The 22913-nt window shown below is 39.1% G+C and overlaps 1 protein-coding gene across 5 annotated transcripts in view; it reads right to left on the bottom strand.

Annotated features, from left to right (window-relative positions):
• Window positions 1-22913, bottom strand: part of rapgef6 (Rap guanine nucleotide exchange factor (GEF) 6) — a 185733-nt gene that overhangs the window by 48088 nt on the left and 114732 nt on the right. For 3 of the 5 annotated variants that reach the window (XM_081390392.1, XM_081390393.1, XM_081390391.1), the window contains exons 7-11: window positions 14754-14882; window positions 10574-10751; window positions 7353-7489; window positions 3961-4119; window positions 2306-2458 (exon numbers count right to left, since the gene is read on the bottom strand). In XM_081390392.1, coding sequence (XP_081246518.1) covers window positions 2306-2458; window positions 3961-4119; window positions 7353-7489; window positions 10574-10751; window positions 14754-14882 — 756 coding nt within the window. Of the gene's footprint in view, window positions 1-2305; window positions 2459-3960; window positions 4120-7352; window positions 7490-10573; window positions 10752-14753; window positions 14883-22913 lie in introns of those variants that run through there. The other 2 variants (XM_081390395.1, XM_081390394.1) reach the window with 1 other exon arrangement.

The raw sequence follows: 22913 nt of genomic DNA, 5'->3' as shown, positions 1-22913 counted from the left end.
TCTTTGGGCAGTGAAAAAAAAAACTGGCTTTACCTTCACATTGTAGAGCACAGCGTCTCCTGGACATGCGAATGTGTCGTCTTGACGTCACGACGAAACGGCTTATGACTCGTTTGAAAAATGATTCATTTCATTGACTCAGAGTCGACTCTTACTTTTGAAAGACTTCCTATACGGCGCACTTTCAGATTTAAAACTTTGCAGGATGTTTTCATTCACTTAGAGCTGTATTACACAGTACATGAAAGGTCATTTTAAAAAATCCATAATAGGGGCGTTTTAATAACTTCAGAAATGAACCATCACTGAGCTTACTTAAAGGGTTAGTTCACCCAAAAATGAAAATTCTGTCAGTAATTACTCACCCTCATGTTGTTCCAACCGCGTAAGACCTTCGTTCATCTTCGGAACACAAATTAAGATATTTTTGATGAAATCTGAGCCATGTCTCACTCCTCCATAGGCTGCTATGTGACCGAAACTTGCTGGCCCAGAAAAGTCATTAAAGAGATCGTTAATATAGTCCAAGTGACTACAGTGACTCAATCTTAAGTTTATCAAGCGACGAGAATACTTTTTGTGCGCAAAAACAAACAAAAATAATGACTTTATTCCACTTTTCATTTCCTTCTCTCTGGGCCTCGTAGTGTTTTTGCGCAGCGCGTCTGTGTTGCACGTCATCACGCATCACACACATGACCGGCGTCGGCCAATAGTGAGTCTACATGGTGACGTGTAACACGGACGCGCTGCGCAAAAAGACTACGCAAACCAACTAGAGGCCCAGAGAGAAGGAAATGAAAAGTGGAATAAAGTCGTTATTTTTGTTTGTTTTTGCGCACAAAAAGTATTCTCGTCGCTTGATATACTTAAGATTGAGCCACTGGAGTCACTTGGACTATATTAACGATCTCTTTAATGACTTTTCTGGGCCAGCAAGTTTCGGTCACATAGAAGCCTATGGAGGATTCAGACATGGCTCAGATTTAATCAAAAATATCTTAATTTGTGTTCCGAAGATGAACGAAGGTCTTACGCGGTTGGAACAACATGAGGGTGAGTAATTACTGACAGAATTTTCATTTTTGGGTGAACTAACCCTTTAAGCTGGACTGTGACACCATTTTCTTCTATAAACAAACTGTGTTGCATTGTTCCTGTTATTTCTGTAAAGCTGCTTTGAAACACTTGTAAAGACAGACCTGAAACTGCCCCTGAACGCCTCGTTTACAGCCAATCAGAAGCTTCAAAGCTGCTCTGAGAGATGCGCCACTACGAACATCAAAACAGGGAAATGCTCCGACTGCCGAGATCGTTTAACTTCAGAAACAGCTTCTTATGAAACCAGAGGGAGAGATTTAATACTTCCACAGTTAACTTAATCACTGTTCATTAAAGGTATAGCGGAGGATTTTTTACTTCCGGGTGGAATGCCTATACTATTGGTCCTCCCAATTGTCAATCATTCTGGTGAATCAATCAAACTTTTCAAAAAGTGGAGAGGGCGGGTCTTATCTAAAATTCGGAAAGATCCTCCGCTATACCTTTAAGACATTCACTTAATTAATTTCATTTTGTATTACATGTTTTCTGGAATGTTCAAATATGCAAATGAGGCATTATCTAATTAAATATGCACTCATTTGCATACATTTCCAGAGCAGGAATTTGCACATTGGATGAAGCCAGGTTCAAAATTCCTGTTTGATTTTGTAGATATATTATTGGATTTTTGATAAATCAGAGGAAAAAAAAATGCTTTTAGGAATATAATGTAAATCAGGTGAATGATAAATGAATATAGAGTGGAATAACACTGTAAAGTTTGGTGTAATTGGAGATTTCTAACCTTGTAATTGAAACATACAGTTGCAAATAGACAAAAGTGCACTAAAATAAACACTTAAATTTGGATTTTGCATGTTTTTTCTTCGTAAAACAGCCCAAAACTGACCAGTGCATAAAACAAACAATGGTTTTGTATTGTCAAGTCAAGTCCCCTTCATTTATACAGCACTTTAACAATATAGAGTTTCACAGCAGCTTCACAGTGATAACAGGAGATTACAGTAACAGAGAGTGTTCTGGCTTTACTTTATTCTGCAGATCTAGAATAAAGTTATTGTCCAGATAAAGTTAGTTTTGATTGATTCACTTCCGTTGCGATGATGATTAGTTATTAACTTGGTGTGATTAAGGGTCATCTTGTGATGTTTGTTTTTCGTGTCCACAGAGTCATTACAGTGATGGCTAACGCTGCTTTGGGGAAACACACCCGCGAGTAACGCATGAATATGATCCTCACCTTGATGACGATGTGGCCCTTCCTGGTGCCGCTGCGATCCAGCTCCCGGTGCTCCTTCACCATCACGATCTCCCCCTCCTCCTCCACCTTGTGTGTGTTCTTCTCCACATGGTTGAGGATGCGACAGTAGTCCTCTTGAGCGATGCACACAAACTGACCCACAACAACATGAGGAAAAGCAATGAACTGAGAGTAGCGCAGGAGGTTAGTCTGAACCAGACATGGATAACACACACTATCACAGCGCCAGCTCATGAGTGCGTGTGTGTGTGTGTGTGTGAGGACGAGAGCGAGCGCAGGGTTCACGGCGTTAGAGGAAGTTGAGGTGGAGTCTTTATTTTGAGGAATCAGCAGCGCTGCTATATTAGGAGGCTTTTGCATTCAGACCCTGACCACGACACCTCATGAACGACAGAGATAGCAGTGTGGAGGGACGTACACACCACAGACATCACACAGGCTCGTAATAATCACCAATGGCCCCCTGTATTTCATATTCTCAGAGAAGAAAATGGATAAAAACTAACTAAACTAGAGATTTGTGGCCCTAATAGTCAGAAATTGACCCGCAATATTTGCTACTGTCGCTCTGCTGCTCTTCATTCCTGCGTTCCCAGGGATCTGAACCTTGACCTTGGTGTTGCTGGCACTGTTCGAACGGCTAAAAACCTAAAAACTAGAGAACAAACGTTTAAATGCATTGCTTTACATTTGTATTCTCTAAAGTGTGTAATTCCTTTAAATAATAAAAAGAGCCATGACATTTTTGGCCGTCGTTAGTTATTCCTTATTTCACTTTCAGCCACACCCTGTCACATGACTTCAGAAGAGTTTAATGACAGCATCAGCGTCTTCACAACGTTAAAGCCTGGACGTGAAGCTCACACACACATCAACGTTCCCCAGGACAGAGTCTGGACGTGAAGCTCACACACACATCAACGTTCCCCAGGACAGAGTCTGGACGTGAAGCTCACACCGGCTGCGCAGTGAAGGCTCACACACACGTCAATGTTGTTCTGATCTCAAACACTTTCAACATATCCTCCTCCTTTTAACTCACTATTGACTTCTGTCATAATGAGTTTTTTAATCTAATTATAACTTAGTTTGTCAAAAAAAATACTTTTTATCTCATATTTTCAACTTTTCAGTTCGTAATTCACGTTTTTCATAATGTTATCTTTTTATCTCATGATTACAATTTTGTTTTTGTCATAATTTTGTTTATTTAAAAAAGAAAATCCATAATTTAAATTTTTTTATCATAATGATGACATAGTATGTCATAATTTGAACTTATCTCATGGTCTCAATTTTGTCTTTTCTAATAATTTTTGCTTTTTTATTATAATTATGACAGTATCTCAGAATTTCAATATTTTTTTTTTAAATTGTGGCTTTAATCTCATAATAGTAACTTTTTATTTCATAATTATAACATCAATTTCGACTTTTCATAATTTTGGCTTTTTTTCTTTTTTATACTTTTTATTGCATTGTTGATTTTTGTTTTTTAACTTTTTATCATAATGAAGACATAGTTTGTCATAATGTGAGCTTTCATCTCATGGTATGTCCAGGAACAGAACTGGACACCCTGAAGTATCTGTCATGTCATGATCCCGATTCCCCGAGGCATGTGATGCGCTCACCTGGCAGTCGTCGGCTTTGGTGCACACGAGGCCGCTCATGAACTGTGTGTCGAGAGACGGAGAGATGCCGAAGCTGTTGCCCATACACAGCATCTCTGCTCTTCCCTCTCCATAACTGATCTCCACACACCCGTTCAGGATCACGTACCACGTGTTCAGCTGCAAACACACACACACACTAGTGTTCAGCTGCAAACAGAGCATTTAGATCATCATCATCACACACACTAGTGCACTCAGATCACCCCACACACACTAGTGCACTTAGATCACCACACACACACACACACACACACACTAGTGCACTCAGATCACACACACACACACACACACACACACACACACACACACACACACACACTAGTGCACTCAGATCACCACACACACACACACACACACACACACACACACACACACACACACACACACACACACACACACTAGTGCACTCAGATCACCACACACAGACACACTAGTGCACTAGATCACCACACACACACACACACACACACACACACACACACACACACACACACACACACACACAAGTGCACTCAGATCACCACACACACACACACACACACACACACACACACTAGTGCACTCAGATCACCACACACAGACACACTAGTGCACTCAGATCACCCCACACACACTAGTGCACTCAGATCACCACACACACACACACACACACACACACACACACACACACACACACACACACACACAAGTGCACTCAGATCACCACACACACTAGTGCACTCAGATCATCACACACACTAGTGCACTCAGATCACCACACACACACACACACACACACTAGTGCACTCAGATCACCACACACACACACACACACACACACACACACACACTAGTGCACTCAGATCACCACACACACACACACACACACACACACACACACACACACACACACACACACACACACACACTAGTGCACTCAGATCACCACACACACACACACTAGTGCACTCAGATCATCACACACACTAGTGCACTCAGATCACCACACACACACTAGTGCACTCAGATCACCACACACACACACACACACACACACACACACACACACACACACACACACACACACACACTAGTGCACTCAGATCACCCCACACACACACTAATGCACTCAGATCACCACACACACACACACACACACACACACACACACACACACACACACACACAAGTGCACTCAGATCACCACACACACACTAGTGCACTCAGATCATCTCACACACACTAGTGCACTCAGATCACCACACACACTAGTGCACTCAGATCACCACACACACTAGTGCACTCAGATCACCACACACACACACACACACACACACACACACACACACACACTAGTGCACTCAGATCATCACACACACTAGTGCACTCAGACAGATCACCACACACACACTAGTGCACTCAGATCACCACACACACTAGTGCACTCAGATCACCCCACACACACACACACACACACACACACACACACACACACACACACACACACACACACTAGTGCACTCAGATCACCACACACACACTAGTGCACTCAGATCACCACACACACACACAGTCTAGTGCACTCAGATCACCACACACACACACACACACAAGTGCACTCAGATCACCACACACACACTAGTGCACTCAGATCACCACACACACACAGTCTAGTGCACTCAGATCACCACACACACACTAGTGCACTCAGATCACCACACACACTAGTGCACTCAGATCACCACACACACACACACACACACACACACACACACACACACACACACACACACTAGTGCACTCAGATCACCACACACACACACACACACACTAGTGCACTCAGATCACACACACACACACACACACACACACACACACACACACACTAGTGCACTCAGATCACCACACACACACACACACACACACACACACACACACACACACACACACACTAGTGCACTCAGATCACCACACACAGACACACTAGTGCACTCAGATCACCACACACACACACACACACACACACACACACACACACACACAAGTGCACTCAGATCACCACACACACACACACACACACACACACACACACACACACACACTAGTGCACTCAGATCACCACACACAGACACACTAGTGCACTCAGATCACCACACACACACACACACACACACACACACAAGTGCACTCAGATCACCACACACACACTAGTGCACTCAGATCACCACACACACACAGTCTAGTGCACTCAGATCACCACACACACACTAGTGCACTCAGATCACCACACACACTAGTGCACTCAGATCACACACACACACACACACACACACACACACACACACACACACACACACTAGTGCACTCAGATCACCACACACACACACACACACACACTAGTGCACTCAGATACACACACACACACACACACACACACACACACACACACACACACTAGTGCACTCAGATCACCACACACACACACTAGTGCACACATGTAAGATGAGTATAAAGTAATACCGCTGCAGGAAATGCAGATGAAGGAAGGAAATCATTGCCAAAAACTGTGTGTGTGTGTGTGTGTGTGTGTGTGTGTGTGTGTGTGTGTGTGTGTGTGTGTGTGTGTGTGTGTGTGTGTGTGTGTGTCTACGAGTGAATCTGCTTCTTGACCTTTGCAACATCTCTTTGTGTTTCTGTCTCTCATGAAGAAAGAGCGAAGAGCGTCTGTCTTGTTGACCTTCACTGTAGCCCACACACACACACACACACACACACACACACACACACACACACACACACACACACACACACACACACACACACACACACTAACATGGCTGAGCGTCCCCTTTAAACTCATTTATGACATGCTTCACAGTGTATTCTTGTGGTCCGTCATGACAGACTGCACACACTCTTTTAAAACCGCTCAGAAAACACACACTCGTCTCTGGATCATCGCTGTCTGAAACAATCCACAGCGTGCAAACTTTGCTTTTATTGTGGTCTTCATGAATTGTTTCTTCATTCTTAACTGACCACACAATGCTTGAGTGTTTCTCAGTGCAAGCTAGGCTTCAGGATTGAATTATTTTTATTTTTTTTACTTTTTTTTAAATTATTTTTTACTTAATTTCACTCAATAAATGTGTGTTTATGTCTCTTTAATGTGTGACAGATCTCAGTTCATCTCTACCTCTACTAGTTACAGCAGCAAATAAACATCAGTGAACATCAGAAGGAATGTTGAAAGATACAGAACAACTTACATCTCATGTAATCGATCAATCAGTGTTTGAACCGCGGAAAGAGGTCAGTAAAACAGCTTTGTGATCAGTATGTATGCTAGCAACTGGCTTGACTGGCTCTACCTCCTGTTTGTCCTGAAGAATGACGGTCCCCTCCAGTTCCACCACCTCGAACATCATGACTCGACACAGCTCCCTCCTCACTGACATGGTCATGTTCGCGAAAGCTGGAAGCTGATGCATGAACTCCAGGAGCTGCTCTGTAGAGCGACAGAGAGCGAGAGAGAGAGAGAGAGAGAGAGAGAGGGAGAGAGAGGGAGAGAGAGAGAGAGAGAGAGAGAGAGAGAGAGAGAGAGAGAGAGAGAGAGAGAGAGAGAGAGAGAGAGAGAGAGAGAGAGAGAGAGAGAGAGAGAGAGAGAGAGAGAGAGAGAGAGAGAGAGAGAGAGAGAGAGAGAGAGAGAGAGAGAGAGAGAGAGAGAGAGAGAGAGAATTTAACCACCAAACAAACATATTTTTTAACAAACCATTACCATTTAAAGGTGACATTATGCCCCTTTTCACAAGATGTAATATAACTCTTTGGTGTCCCCAGAATGAGTCTTTAAATTAGCTTTAGCTCCGCCTCCGTTCAGAAGAGGGCGGAGTCTTTACACAAGCTTCAGAAACTTAGGCAATAACAGAACAGGCCAATCTCCCTCATCCAGAATCCCAGAGTAACCAGTAGCGAGTGCAGCCTTACTGAGAGACTCAGGAAGAGTTTCTGAATGTTAGTGGAGACATTTCTGTAGTTGTTGTGGAGTTACAGTGATCATCTCATCATCATGTTGAACTTCTCCACAAGTGTCCACAGTTCCTGAGGTCTTTATAAGACAGCGGTGACATGTTCTGGTCAATAGTGTTCAGTGCTCGTCTGTGCTCAACCACAGAACAGCTTCAGGCTCTGCTGGATCTTCATCAGTGCGTTAGAACTGGTCTCTGTTGTCGGCTGGTGTGTGTAAACGTGCAGATTAAGGGCCGGTAACATTATAATAAGATCCTCTTCATACGTCAGAAGGAGAGCGAAATCTGATCAGCTTTCTGGGTTGGTAGAAGCACTGGGGAGCCGATTATAGCACTTTAACCCCCTGAGGTCGACGGTATCGCCGGCGATACCAGGTCGCTTTTTTTTTATCAGTGTAAAAGAAACTCATAAATACTCTGTTGACTTTGATTTTCCATAGGAGTTTCAAACATCAATCGATTCTGTTAAATGTGTATTATTTTTGTGCATACTCACAATAAAAACAAAGTGTTGTGCTTTTTGCCAAATAAAGAAAAATAAACACGAAGCGAGTTCTGCCAAATGGCTGCCAGTAAAGTCCATTCTGAAACGCGTCCGAAAATGAACTGTAACTCAGCGAATACTCAGTCAAACAGACATACAGACACACAGGCATGAAGCTTGAATTCTCTTCTTTTAAATGAAGTAATTTATATAAACAACAAATATTCTCAGTTCATGTAATCTGTAAGAAAAGAGCGAGATGTCAGTCGTTCTCATCTCATCTAATTACTTGTAATGTGACTCCGCCCTCGGAGAGCGCGCGCTATTCAAACGCAAATGGCTGAGGCAATCCGTGCAAACTGTGAACGCCCTCATATCAGCTCGAGAAAACAAGTTGAATCAGATCATTGTAGCCTACTTGTTTACACCGTCTCACAGCGCGGTGAGGAATAATAATAATGGAAAATGTCCCTCAGAAGTGCGGGTATATCGAGGAGCGAGCTGAGGAATACTGTAGTAAGTTTTTTTCCTTCTCACGTGAATTGGGTTTCTGTTTATGAATGAATGAACGGCAGAGATGCGCGCTGTTTACCACAGCTCACAAAAAGACAGTTTAAATTTAAATCGCGTGTGTGAATGAATGATGTTTTAGCAAACTGTATTGCTATACTGAGATGAGTAAAATCGACTGAAATATGTTGAAATAAAGTGTCTAGGTTTTGACATAAATGCAAATATAAATGTAATTTTACAAAATACTTTTGGATTTTTGGATTTTCAAATACTGCTGTATTGAATGAACAGCTTTTAGCAAACTCTATTGCTATACTGAGATGAGGAAAAATATCAAAAATAAAGTCATCAAATAATACGTTTTGTATACTTTAGTTTTTAAAAAGAAAGATTACACTTGAATTGTTGTAATTGTAACCTTTTTAATAAAAAATATATATTTATAAGGTAGATGTAAACAAGTAAATATAATTTTTTTCTTTAAATAATTGGTATTGTGTTTTATTAGTGACAAATTTGTGGAGAGGATAAATATTCCAAAACTGAAAATACAGTATGAGAATTAACTGCACAATTTCTAGACGTTTACCTTGGATATTATACATATACATATTATATATATATATATATATATATATATATATATATATATATATATATATATATATATATATATATATATATATATATATATATGTGTGTGTATATGAAGAGTTCAGATGCAAAAGCCTCTAAATGCCATCTGAAATTTTCTTCTAGAATGATCATTTTTATGAAGCTTGTATATTTAAGTTAGCTATAGGTGACACACCTGAATGAATGGCTCATTAAGTATGCAGGGGCATTGTCTAATCAGGTGTGAACTACTAAATATGCATGATCGTTTACGCCCCATCCGCATATTGGCTTTCCAAACTAAAAGTGTTTTGCAAAACTTAAATCAATGTATCGTTTTATGTGAATGATTAGGCAGGATGATTTTCACATCATTTTGAAGAAAAAACCCTAGGCGAGGACATCCATTAGTCAAAAGTCTTATTGACACATATTTAGTATGTGTTTTGTGGCCTTATTTCAGAAACTTTCATTTTTAGTTTGTTCAATAACCATGCATAAACATTATTCTCTCAAAAATGAAAACATGTACATACATGTGGCTTACATATTATTGTAGTCCTGTTTGTGCTAAATAGAGTGTAATTTTTTTTGCCATTGATATGTTTATAAGCAACTGAAAAAAGCACAAATGTCAGGGCATGTCAGAACATCTCAAGGACCCCAAAAACACCCCAGACTCCGGAGGGTTAACATGGAAAAAGTCTGATTTTAGTGCGGTGGCTGAGATACATGTAAACCTACAAACATCATGTTGCCATTATTATAGGAATGACTTATCGTGAATCGCGAGAGGGAAAAATTATGTTTCAGTCGCATAAAATCAGTTAATGGAAACGGCGTCATTTCGCAATAGTTTTTTATCGACATTTAGAAAATATCGCAAAAGTTTTGCTCAAATAAACGCGGCTAGAGAGAGCCTGTTGTGTGTTCTCGACAGCGAGCGCTTTACCGATGTCGTCGTCGGTGCGATCCACCGGCTCCTTCTCCAGACACTCGCGCACCAGATCTCGGCCCAGAAGAGCCTCTGAGGAGCGCTCTATGTCTTCATCCTCCTCCTCTTCCTCAGAGTCCACTGGGGCTTCGGGGAGACCCGACAGATCCACGTCTCCCATCTCACTCTCCGTGGCCTGTGGAGGAACACGTCAAGCTTTACTTCTACAGCTCATCACTTTCAAAGCAGCTAATACAGGGTATACACAGGAGTTCAGTTTATGTAAGCTATAAGGTACTCGAGGCAAGTGCTGTATGGTGATCGTGAATAAGTCACGGCTGAAGGGCGTTGTTAGGCACGACGTGAAGCGGAGTCAGCCGTGGCTTATTCACGATACAGCACTAGCCTCGAGTACATTATTGCTTTTATAAAACGGTTACCACACAATACAAGTTTTAAAGCCCAAAAATCTGAATCAGTGCAACTATATAATGAAGTAAAATCACTAAAAGCCTTCCTTCCCCTGGGAAAAAAGTAGTCCCTGACCGTAATCAGCAACAGAAGTTACACACATTATTTCACCATTAGATGGCGGCAAAGACTGTCTTTATGAGCGAGTCAGTCAGTAGAGAAGACTTTTATAGTGAAATGACTCAAGGTTGTTGTGAACAAGGAGAAGCAAGACACAAATGACAAATGACTAGTGTGTCACCGGAAAACCATTAACTGTTAAAAGGACAAGATATAGCAGCGGACATTCAAACGGATATTTCATTATGAATATAGGACTGACCTGAAGGAAAATGATAAATCTACTGTAAATGCAGGTACACACACTTACTCAATCTCTCAGAATACTCCATAGGCTTCAATGAGAACAAACATATGTTTACGTTGCTAAGAGTGGTTGCTAGGGGTGTTGTGTAGTGATACATAGAACCGTTTATCGTGAATAAAACACAGCTATTGACCAATCAGAATCAGTTTTATAATACCTTTTAAGACCTTTTTTTAAGACTCTTTCCATACATTTTAAGACCTCATCGCCACTTCAAGTTTTAACCGGTTACATCGGCGACACTTTAACTTACATTTACTATATATTGATTGTAACATAGCACAACTAAACATGGTCTTAGTGATAATTCATTATCAATGCAACATAATTCAGAAGGGTTGAAACGAAGCACAAGAGAATTAATTGACAAATTAATACAATTCTTTGTACAAATATACAAAATGAAAAGATGATACAAAATGTAATGCGTGTAAAATGGCATTTAAAACTTTTTAAGGGCCTTAATTTACTCTAAATTGATTTATCAACTTTTTAAGACCCAGCGGACACCTGTAATAAACAGGAAAATATCAGAATCAATGATGCAAATTCTGCTGTAAAGCAGCTCTATGCCATTATTCAGCTCAAGACAGTTCAGTGATTTGAACAAACATCAGTGATTGTGGCTGTTCAGTCTTAGGAAAAGAAATCATGAGGTTTATGTTCTTCAGCACATCCTTTCTCTTCAATGTCAATGTGATCTCTGCTAAACCCGATTTAGTAAACGAGAAGAAGGGATTTCTGAGAGCTTACATGTGATTCACTGATTCATGCGCTGAATGCAAATATCAGGGTCCAGCGTGATGTATAAATGCTTTCCTGTCGTGAGCCACAAGCAGCACTGGAGTTATTAAAGGAGTCGTGACATGAGAAATCTCATTTGCCTTGATATTTTGACATGTAAGAGTTCTTCAGATCAGATTGAAGCGTGACCTCTGTGTCTGTGTGATTGTGTTTAGGGTTAATAAAAGTGTGTCGTTCACCTGAGCACTGAGACAAACATTTAAAGGGGTTGTGACACGAGAAATCTCATTTGCCTTGATCTTTTGACCTTTAAGAGTTCTTTGTAGCATTAAAACATCCTGCAAGTTTCAGGGCTTAAAACCTCATTTTAAACAAAGCATTTATTTAAACAAGCTCCTAAAACAGCTTGTTTTGATATGGTTGGGATCTGTGATGTCACACGGGCATATATATTTGCATATGCCCGCCTCAAAAACAAGACATTGACCAATAGTTACACATCATCACTGCATAGGCTCCGCCCACTGGCCTTCAGTCACTTAACGGCTGATATTTGCCTAGACTGGATGGAAGCGTTGTGTCAAATAAAAACAGAAGCCATTAGTGGATGTGTGTGTGTGTGTGTGTGTGTGTGTGTGTGTGTGTGTGTGTGTGTGTGTGTGTGTGTGTGTGTGTGTGTGTAAGCATGAGAACTCTTGAAGAAGCTGTTCTTGCACTCGTGCCAGACCTTTATATCTTCATTCTGTATTATTTATGACCATCAGAAAAAAACCTTTACATACAGTTTTTTCTACTCACCCAAGCATCACAAAGACACACTTTACAAAAAATGATCAATGAGCATCAATCTAACAATAGAAGAGGAGAGTAGTCCGAGAGGAAGCAGAACTCAACTCAAAACACAGATTCAGTGATTCTTTTGAGTCATCATTAAAAAATGTTGTTCATGCAGAAAAATGTCCAAACTTAGAAGAGAGCGAAACGAGGACCAATTTCTCTTCATGTGCCATTGCCCCTAAATGTAAAGAGTGCAAAATATACCTTGCATTTTTAAGAATAAGATTAATGTTGGGGATTAAAATGTGTGCCAAATATGCAAGTTAGAGCAGAACAGTGGAGTTTGGTGTAATATATACACTGTTTTACATATTCATTATATTTTTAGTTAACATGTTAGTGATGTCTTCATTATTTAATGCATGTTTGAATAAATCTGTCATGAAAATTATTATTGACATGAAATTATTAAAATAGTTATTACAGTTTTTTTATTGTTTGGTTTGTTGTGGAGAATGTGATATGAAAATTAGCACTTATTAAAGCCAAAACCACAATTTACAATATGGTTCATTAGTTAACATTAGTTCACAACCTTAGTTAACATGAACTAAGAATGAACAATACTTCTTCAGCATTTATTAATCTTAGTTCATGTTAATTTTCAACAAAGGTTGTATTTGTTAACATTAGTTAATGCACTGTGAACTAACATAAACAAACAATGAACAGCTGCATTTGTATTAACAAACATTATTAAATACTGTAACAAATGTATTGATCATTGTTAGTTCATGTTAGTTAATACATTCACTAATGTTAACAAATACAAGCTTTAATTTTAATAACGTATTAGTAAATGTTAAGGATTGACAAATGCTGTAGAAGTATTGTTCATTCTTAGTTCATGTTAACTAAGGTTGTTAACTAATGTTAACTAATGAACCTTATTGTAAAGTGTTCCCGGAAATTGTAATGTCTGCCTTTGTTGATGTTCAAACAAGAATACATATATAAAATAAAATAAAAACGTAGTCGTTAGTACGTCCCAAATAGTAATATGTTGAAATGAGTATTCCAAAGATATCCCGATGGTTTACTTTTTCCGGTCAGAATCCAAAGTGCAGATCCGTGAATACGCTAACGGCTAATATTACCCACAACCCATTGTGCATTGGACGAGGATTCGATTAGAACAACAAACACGAGTAAAAAGTGTTAAAAAAACTACAGACATGGAGGATGTGCAAGTCCAGTTAGAGAGGTTTAGATAAAGTGGTTTGAGCGATTAATTATCAGTATCTAACCTGATGAAAATATATTTATTAGATTAGATTACTTTGGATTCTACTCTTACTTTTAAAAGTCATGTAAAAAAGTTGGTTAATTTAAAGAATTTTAGGTACATCTTTGACAGTCAGTGCTGCCAGGTTGATGGTTGTTGGAATAAATTGTTATTGGAATAAGTAAGGAAAAGAGAAAAGAGAGCATGGAAAATTATGTGTACTGGTATCATAATGGTCTTAAATAATATTACATTAAGTGATACAAGGTATTTTTCCTGTTTTTGGAAGCATTGGAATGAAAGCTTGAATGTTTTTTAAAATTGTGTCAGTTGTTTGTAAAAATATGTTTGTATGTATTTTTCCCCTCTTTATATGGACCCATGGGTCTGAAATAAAGAATATGATAATAAATAATATTTGTGCTTCCAGACTATTGCCCCTATTCAGTTCTCTGAAAGATAAACGTGCATGTTATCACTTTCACTGTGCACACGTTCTTCACTAGGACTGGGACTGGACCCAGACTGAGATGAGGAAGAGGAAGAGGAAGCACCTGGTAGATGTCTGATAGGCTGCTGCTCCCCGAGTCACTGGCGATGCTGCATCCTGATTGGCTGGGAGGCATGTGCATCTGCTGGGGGGGGTGGTCTGTCAGGTGCATCTTGCTGAGGTCAACAGGAAGCTGTTCACACGAGACAGGAAGAGAGAACGGTTGAGGACATCGTTTATAATGCAGATCATGAGCAACCCTGTCTGGGTCAGCAGGACTGAGAACACGAGACAGGAAACACACACCAACTTCAAACACACGTAAAGCACACTTAATTAATGAATCTGGTCATAAAATCTAATTTATAAAACGGATAGTTCTCGTGTGGTGATGTCATGAGTCCCAGCTGAGGACCCAAGCAATCCGATTGGTTCAAAGCACGTTTTATGGGTAATCGCTTTAGTGCCTGGTTACAGATATCACATTATTATATAAGTCGTTTGACCTACGTTATAAAGACCATTAATGTCTTTTAACTTATATGTTTCATATACTAGTATATAACCGAAGCTATAGATTGTGAAATTAAACATTTCTGGTTCTTAGTGTTTTTTAGTTAGCTTAGATAGTAGCATAGCATACAGCTATCAGAAATTATTAGAGATAACGTTTTTTTTTCACCATCTACAATATTTTTAGATAAAAAACTTCGATAACAAATATAATACAAGCATAATTAGAAGAGAGAGAGAGAGAGCGAGAGAGAGCGAGAGAGAGAGAGAGAAAGAGAAAGAGAGAGAGAGAGAGAGAGAGAGAGAGAGAGAGAGAGAGAGAGAGAGAGAGAGAGAGAGAGAGAGAGAGAGAGAGAGAGAGAGAGAGAGAGAGAGAGAGAGAGAGAGAGAGAGAGAGAGAGAGAGAGAGAAAGGGAAAGGGAAAGGAAAAGAGAAAGAGAAAGAGAAAGAGAAAGAGAAAGAGAAAGAGAAAGAGAAAGAGAAAGAGAAAGAGAAAGAGAGGGAGAGGGAGAGGGAGAGAGAGAATTTAACCACCAAACAAACATCAACACCAAACAAACAAACATTAACAAACCATTAGAGAGAGAGTTGAGGATCTATTTGCAACAAAAGAAACCCTGGAGGAATCAAAGGCAAACCGAAACAGATAACTAACAGGACACAGGTGAACCAAATAAAAAATCAACACAGGGAACCACAGAACGGCAAAGAACATCAAAAATAAAAGTCTCAGGGAACAGAACTGTGACGAGTGAAGAGCTTTGAGCGCGTATGTGCCGATAGAGACTCTTCAACAACATATTATCAGACCGTTTTTAACAAGCCTGCTCGCGGTTGCCAGATGTCAAGAGTTTAAATCCCCCAATCTGAGCCTTTTCTCTTAAAATTATACTTTTTCTGCCCAGTGTTTCTTTAATCTTCTCGATCTGATCATCTGCACAGATGATCAGTAAACATGAAGAACATGTACTGTAAGATGGAGTTTATTGATCTCAAATTAAAGTGTGATGCAGACAGTCTGTCCCTTTTCCATTTCATAGTGTTCGTAACGGGAATCTTGGGTTTGGTTCAGTTTTAACCACTTCACACGCAGAACTTCTGTGTGCCTGTATCATTTATCTCGACATACTTTGATGTTGCAAACACATCTAAAAAATAACAAAGGAGCTCCTGTCGGATCAAAGCTGTCTTAAACATGAGAAATCAAGCACTTCAAACTAAATCATAACCCTAGGAGGCCTGCGCTGCTGTCAGATGTTTTTGTTATTATTATTGTATACAAATTAATAAATGAAGTTATTTTCATGAATTCAATTAATTAGATACGTTTTTGATTAAACCATTCAAATGGTTTAATCAAAAATAAACGACAAAATAAAACGGAAAGCACAGAACTTGGTAAAAAAAATTGAATATGACACAAAAAAAACATTAAGAATGTATTTTTAGTTAAACTGTTAATAAATTGCTTTTTAGTTTCATGATTTCAATTAATTAAGCATGCTTTTTGATTAATACAATTTAATTTAACTATCCAGAAAAAATAAAACAGAAAAAACGGAATTAACTCGCATTAAACTAGGCATCTTGTAAAGTGTGTTTATCCGTAAGGTCGGCTGCATTAACAGTTTAGCATTCTTGTTTTTTCCCCTCTTCACATTGATGTTACAGCCTCTGATATTACATAATCTGTGCATACAATTGTTATTGGAAAAAGTATCCAAGTAACTGGTACCGATATCAGTATCGATATTGATATTGAAAATGTTTGAACGATACCCAGCCCTACTTAAACATGAGACGTGTTTTATCTTAAGCTCTTCAAACTCTATCATAACCCTACTGTACGTGGCCTGCTGTCAGATGTGTGTGTTGTTTAATGCGTCTGAGACTCGTTCTTCTCAGAGCACAGCTGAATACTAACCCGGAAAAGATATAAATTCACACAAGTATTTCCATTTCACATAAAGGATCATCTACGTTTAACTCCACACACTTCGATGAACGAGTGCCAGCACGCGCACGCTGATTAGAAAGGTGGAGCAATAATTCTAGCCTTATTGTAGAATATTTTGCTGACATATTTAGCATCTAGAAGCGAAAGCACTTGTTCATCAGGCCACACTCGAGTTACAGAGAGGCTGAGAGGAGCTGTCGGTGCGTCAGGTCTTTCATTCAGCTGTGTAAAGGTTATCCGTCACTCCTAATGATGGCATTAGGGCAAACGAGAGGTTCTGCTAATTGCTTCAGTCTCACTGAGCTAACACACACACACACACACACACACAGCGCCGGGCCGAGGGTCTCTATTAATGATGCTGGAGATTAAATATGAATGCATGCTCTGCCTCCACATCAGCCTGACGCCTCGATTCACACATGAGTGACGCACGGGCAAATCATCTGTGTGTGTGTGTGTGTGTGAGACCTGAGCCTCTCTGTAATCCTGCAAGATACTCATCCTGCAGCTCTTTAAGAAGGAGCTTTATAAGACATAACTCTGTCCTTGTGGGAACTCCAGTGAATTATTCATGCGTCCCACCGCACTCACGTCTAGACACAACAACATTCAAAACGAGCATCGCTTCGAGAGGACGACACACCCCTGCACTGATGTTCACTGTTCAGATCACATGCTCACGGGAACACCAAAACACTGAACATGAAAACAATGGCCTCTAACTACTAAATAAAAGCCGAAGACTGATTGTGTTCAGTCTGTGTGTAAAAAGGTCGCATTAGCAATTAAAGAGAAAACACTTCAGCAAAACATGATCAGCTCAAAGTGTCTGAATCATATTTGGTCCCAAATTTTTATAAATGTTACTAATAGTCACTGTATGAAGAATATTTGGGTATAATATGTCACACTTTACTTTATTTTGCTCTCCTCACTTACAGAAATGAACTATAGTGTCCTGATAACACTAGTGAAACAATATCAAAAGTTATATCTGGTGTCTGAATAATCTTTGGTTTGACTGTAGCTGTCAGTCTTAAACAGAATTGTTTGGCATAAATGAATGTCATCATGTTAGATTAAAAATCCCCTGAGAGCTGAACTCCAGGGGAATACACTCGCCTTAGTAAACACACGAGAGATCGAAAGCAGAAGTGTCTACATCTACATGAATCAGGTCAATCTATGCCACCAGTTTCACAATGAACATAACTGAACATATGTTTACACTTCTCAAAGTAACATAAGAGATCTCTAACATTGTGTTTTGTGCCATTGCTTTGTCAGCTGAACTATAATCTGAATTATAATATACAGTAGTCAACATCTGAAGTGCAAATGGTCACCAGATATGAAGTTTCGTGCACAGATTACAGCATTTCACGAGAGTTGTGATGAGAAGCGTTTGCAAAACTGTTGTTAAAGACACTTAAACATCTCTTTTACGTCAAAATGAAAGCTTTAGGGTTTAAATCTAACAAATGAAGAAATTAAACTACTGTAAAGTACTAATTAATATAATCGTCAGTATTTATTTTTTATTTTACAAGGCAGTTGTATTAATAGAGCAATATCTGTCTTGGAGTTACATTAATATATTATTATTTTATTCTAATAGTTTGGCTTCTTGAAACATCAGTGAAAATGTGATGATAATGAGATATTATCACTCTTAGAAAAGTCCAGGCAGGGCCTGCATTTCATTTAGGAAAATGGGGGGAATTCCCTCTAATCACTTTTGCTTTCATTCTCATGCACTGACTCGTTCACTCATCCCGACACTGACCGCCGGCCAACCGTTGGCCTTTATAACTCTCCACTTCCACTCTGAGTGAACGACAGTCAGTGCACTTACTGTACATTCACACATACAATATAGTTGATAAATAAAACTGGTATAATGGTTTGAATAAACTATGGAAGCTTGTTTCCGCCACTGACTAATAAATAAATAATAATAATTGCAACTTTTTATCTCACAATTCTGACTTTTTTTCTCACAATTGCGAGATATAAATCGCAATTCTGATAAATAAAGTCGCAATTGCGAGATATAAATCGCAATTCTGATAAATAAAGTCGCAATTGGGAGATATAAAGTCGCAATTCTAAAAAATAAAGTCGCAATTGGGAGATATAAAGTCGCAATTCTAAAAAATAAAGTCGCAATTGGGAGATATAAAGTCGCAATTCTGATAAATAAAGTCGCAATTGCGAGATATAAATCGCAATTCTGATAAATAAAGTCGCAATTGGGAGATATAAAGTCGCAATTCTGATAAATAAAGTCGCAATTCTGATAAATAAAGTCGCAATTCTGATAAATAAAGTCGCAATTGGGAGATATAAAGTCGCAATTCTAAAAAATAAAGTCGCAATTGGGAGATATAAAGTCGCAATTCTGATAAATAAAGTCGCAATTGGGAGATATAAAGTCGCAATTCTAAAAAATAAAGTCGCAATTGGGAGATATAAAGTCGCAATTCTGATAAATAAAGTCGCAATTGGGAGATATAAAGTCGCAATTCTAAAAAATAAAGTCGCAATTGGGAGATATAAAGTCGCAATTCTGATAAATAAAGTCGCAATTGCGAGATATAAATCGCAATTCTGATAAATAAAGTCGCAATTGGGAGATATAAAGTCGCAATTCTAAAAAATAAAGTCGCAATTGGGAGATATAAAGTCGCAATTCTGATAAATAAAGTCGCAATTGGGAGATATAAAGTCGCAATTCTGATAAATAAAGTCGCAATTGGGAGATATAAAGTCGCAATTCTGATAAATAAAGTCGCAATTCTGATAAATAAAGTCGCAATTCTGATAAATAAAGTCGCAATTGGGAGATATAAAGTCGCAATTCTAAAAAATAAAGTCGCAATTGGGAGATATAAAGTCGCAATTCTGATAAATAAAGTCGCAATTGGGAGATATAAAGTCGCAATTCTGATAAATAAAGTCGCAATTGGGAGATATAAAGTCGCAATTCTGATAAATAAAGTCGCAATTGGGAGATATAAAGTCAGAATTGCGTGTTATAAAGTCAGAATTGTGAGATATAAACTATTCTGAGGTAAACTTTTTTTTTAAAGTCAGTCTTTTTTTGGACTTTATATCTCACAATTGCGACTTTATATCTCACAATTCTGAGAAAATTTGTCAGAATTGCGAGATATAAAGTCGCAATTGCAAGAAAAAAGTCAGAATTCTGACTTTATAACACGCAATTGCAACTTTATTTCACGCAATTCTGACTTTATATCTTGCAATTCTGAGAAATAAAGTCAGAATTGCGAGATGTAAACTAGCAATTGTGAGATAAAAAGTCTAAATTATCTTTTAAAATGTTTTATTTTGTGGCGGAAACTCACTCATAAAGACTTCCCTTGTGTCATTACTGTTTGAATCTGCATTTTTCAACAAATATCTTGAATAAAACACTTAATGAGAAATATTTATTAAACGTCACTTGTCTCCACCTAAATGATAATTATAATAGTTATGACTCAAAAAGCAACTTTTGAATTAACAGTGAATTATCAAATGTTGAATTAATCGAATAATCAGCTCACTAATAAAGTACTTTTTGGGGGTGTAAATGAAGCCCTGATCTAAGAGTGTGTGATGATGTTCTCTACAGCTGGACACACGCGCTCCACACACACACTGGTGTAGTGAGTGTTTGCTGTCCTGCGGGTGTCAGTGAAGCGTGTCCTGATGACCTGATGAATTAGGCAGGCTCGTGTGGAGATGTGGCCTCTCGTTAGATGTTAGATGCGCTAATTCTCCAGGAGCTAGCGTCTCCTAAACGAGCCCTGCAGTGTGCGGCTGTGATCAATACTGCGCATGTTTAATGCTATTACAGCAGAGGAGAGTCTGCAGCACACGCACACACTCAGGGTGAACCAGAACAACACTCAACACATACAAACACACACTCCCCTAAACACCATGGGTGTAAATTGGACGTTTTGTCACGATACGATCCGACATCGATTCTCTTATATTATTGCACGGCTCTGTGGAATGCTTGATTCTGATTGGTCAATCGCTCTATCCAGCGGTATATTATTCCCAGATAACAACCTCTGAGAACAGAAACACAGGCTCATCCGGGTTACAGGTAGTTTTCCTTTTGGTGAGCTAATAAATTATATTAAATATCAGTCAAATCAATATTTTGTGTACAGTTATTTAATTATGTCATCCAGTATTGTGGACTCGCTCTCTCGTTTCATACAAATGCAGATGCTGCCATAACAACCGGCTGGATCTACATTATCCCTTACTTATGATATTTGCCGGTATCCTGTATCCAAACTGGGATATCCACAATAAAAAATACACTTTCGTTTTTCAAATAATACAGAAAAAATAGTGAGAAAAAAGCACTGGCGACAGTCAAACATGCAAACTCAGGGCTGGTGGAAAACAAAACTTTAAAACTTACAAAACTGCTCTTAACAAAAATGACAGAAAGGCTAAATGGAAATGTAACTGGTGGCACTGGTGGAACTGGTTTTCAAGTATATAAGCAGCACTAATGAAACACTAACTTATTAGGCATTAAACTGAATTAACATGAAAAGAAAATGCCATTAAAACTTTTCTGTACAGTAAGTTCCCTTCAGAGACACAATCATATAAAAACACACAAATAAATAAATAAATGCTCAGAGATTTGCAAGAATCACGAGAATACGAGAAGGTGGCGAGTGTGCCACACACTTTCTGAAGCCAAAGCGTTATGATTGCCCCCTACTGGCTGGCTGCAGTATCGGTCTTAAACCCCACACACTCTACGCAATAGAATGGGGTGTGATCCAAACCCAAAAATTCAATTACACTTCAAATAAGTGATTTTCAAATCAATTCAAGTCATTTTAGGTATTTTAAATGATTTGATGAAATAAAAACGGGTGTACAGTCATGATTGACAGCTGTGTTAGCGAATGAGTATGCAGGAGATGGAGTGTGGGCGGGACCTTGGTCAGGGTGGTCAAACAAGGGGCCGACCGAAACCATGTGACCAATGTAAACAGTGCATCTTCCTCACAAAGATACACTCAATGTCAGACCTGTATGACCTCATGATAACGGCTGATCTGCCTTCAAGAGCTCTGCAATATAGCAGCTTAGTGCTGGGCGGTATGACCAAACATTTACATCACGGTATTATTATTATTTTCAAGCATGACTGGGTGTTAACCACATTTTCTACTGAGTGAGAGAGAAAATTTGAGAGAGAAGATTGACTCAATGCCCTATTTTACTGTCATGAGTGAATATAGTAGAAAAATCCACACTATAATACAGGTTTGCAGTGTTTATAAAGAGGTCCAGCAGGAGGCGCTGTCGGAGCGGCAGAAATATCGCTCATAAACGCTGCGTTATCAGGAAAGATAAAGAAAGATTCAATGAAAATAACAACGAAACTTTTCTAAAGACAGTCAGTTCCCTTCACATACATTCATATAAAAACACCGTGCCGCGTTTAGACTGAAACGGTCAGAGCTCGTGTTTATTCAGCGATGTCAAAGCCTTCTGGAGAATCTGTTAGTGGCGGCCAGTTTTGATATTGTGAACCAATGTATCATGGGAAACACTGTAATATCATTTGACAGCTATCAGTTATATACCTCTCCATCTTCACCGCTTAGTAACACATGTGCAACAGTGAAAAGACCCTCTCAAACAGTGTCGCGCCGCGCTCCCAACATTGTTTAAGCGACATACACCGGTATTGCGGTA

This window comes from Scardinius erythrophthalmus (genome assembly GCF_964197995.2).
Source record: "Scardinius erythrophthalmus genome assembly, chromosome: 17".
In the NCBI taxonomy this organism is placed as follows: Eukaryota; Metazoa; Chordata; class Actinopteri; order Cypriniformes; family Leuciscidae; genus Scardinius; species Scardinius erythrophthalmus.
This window is presented reverse-complemented; position numbering and strand designations above follow the sequence as displayed.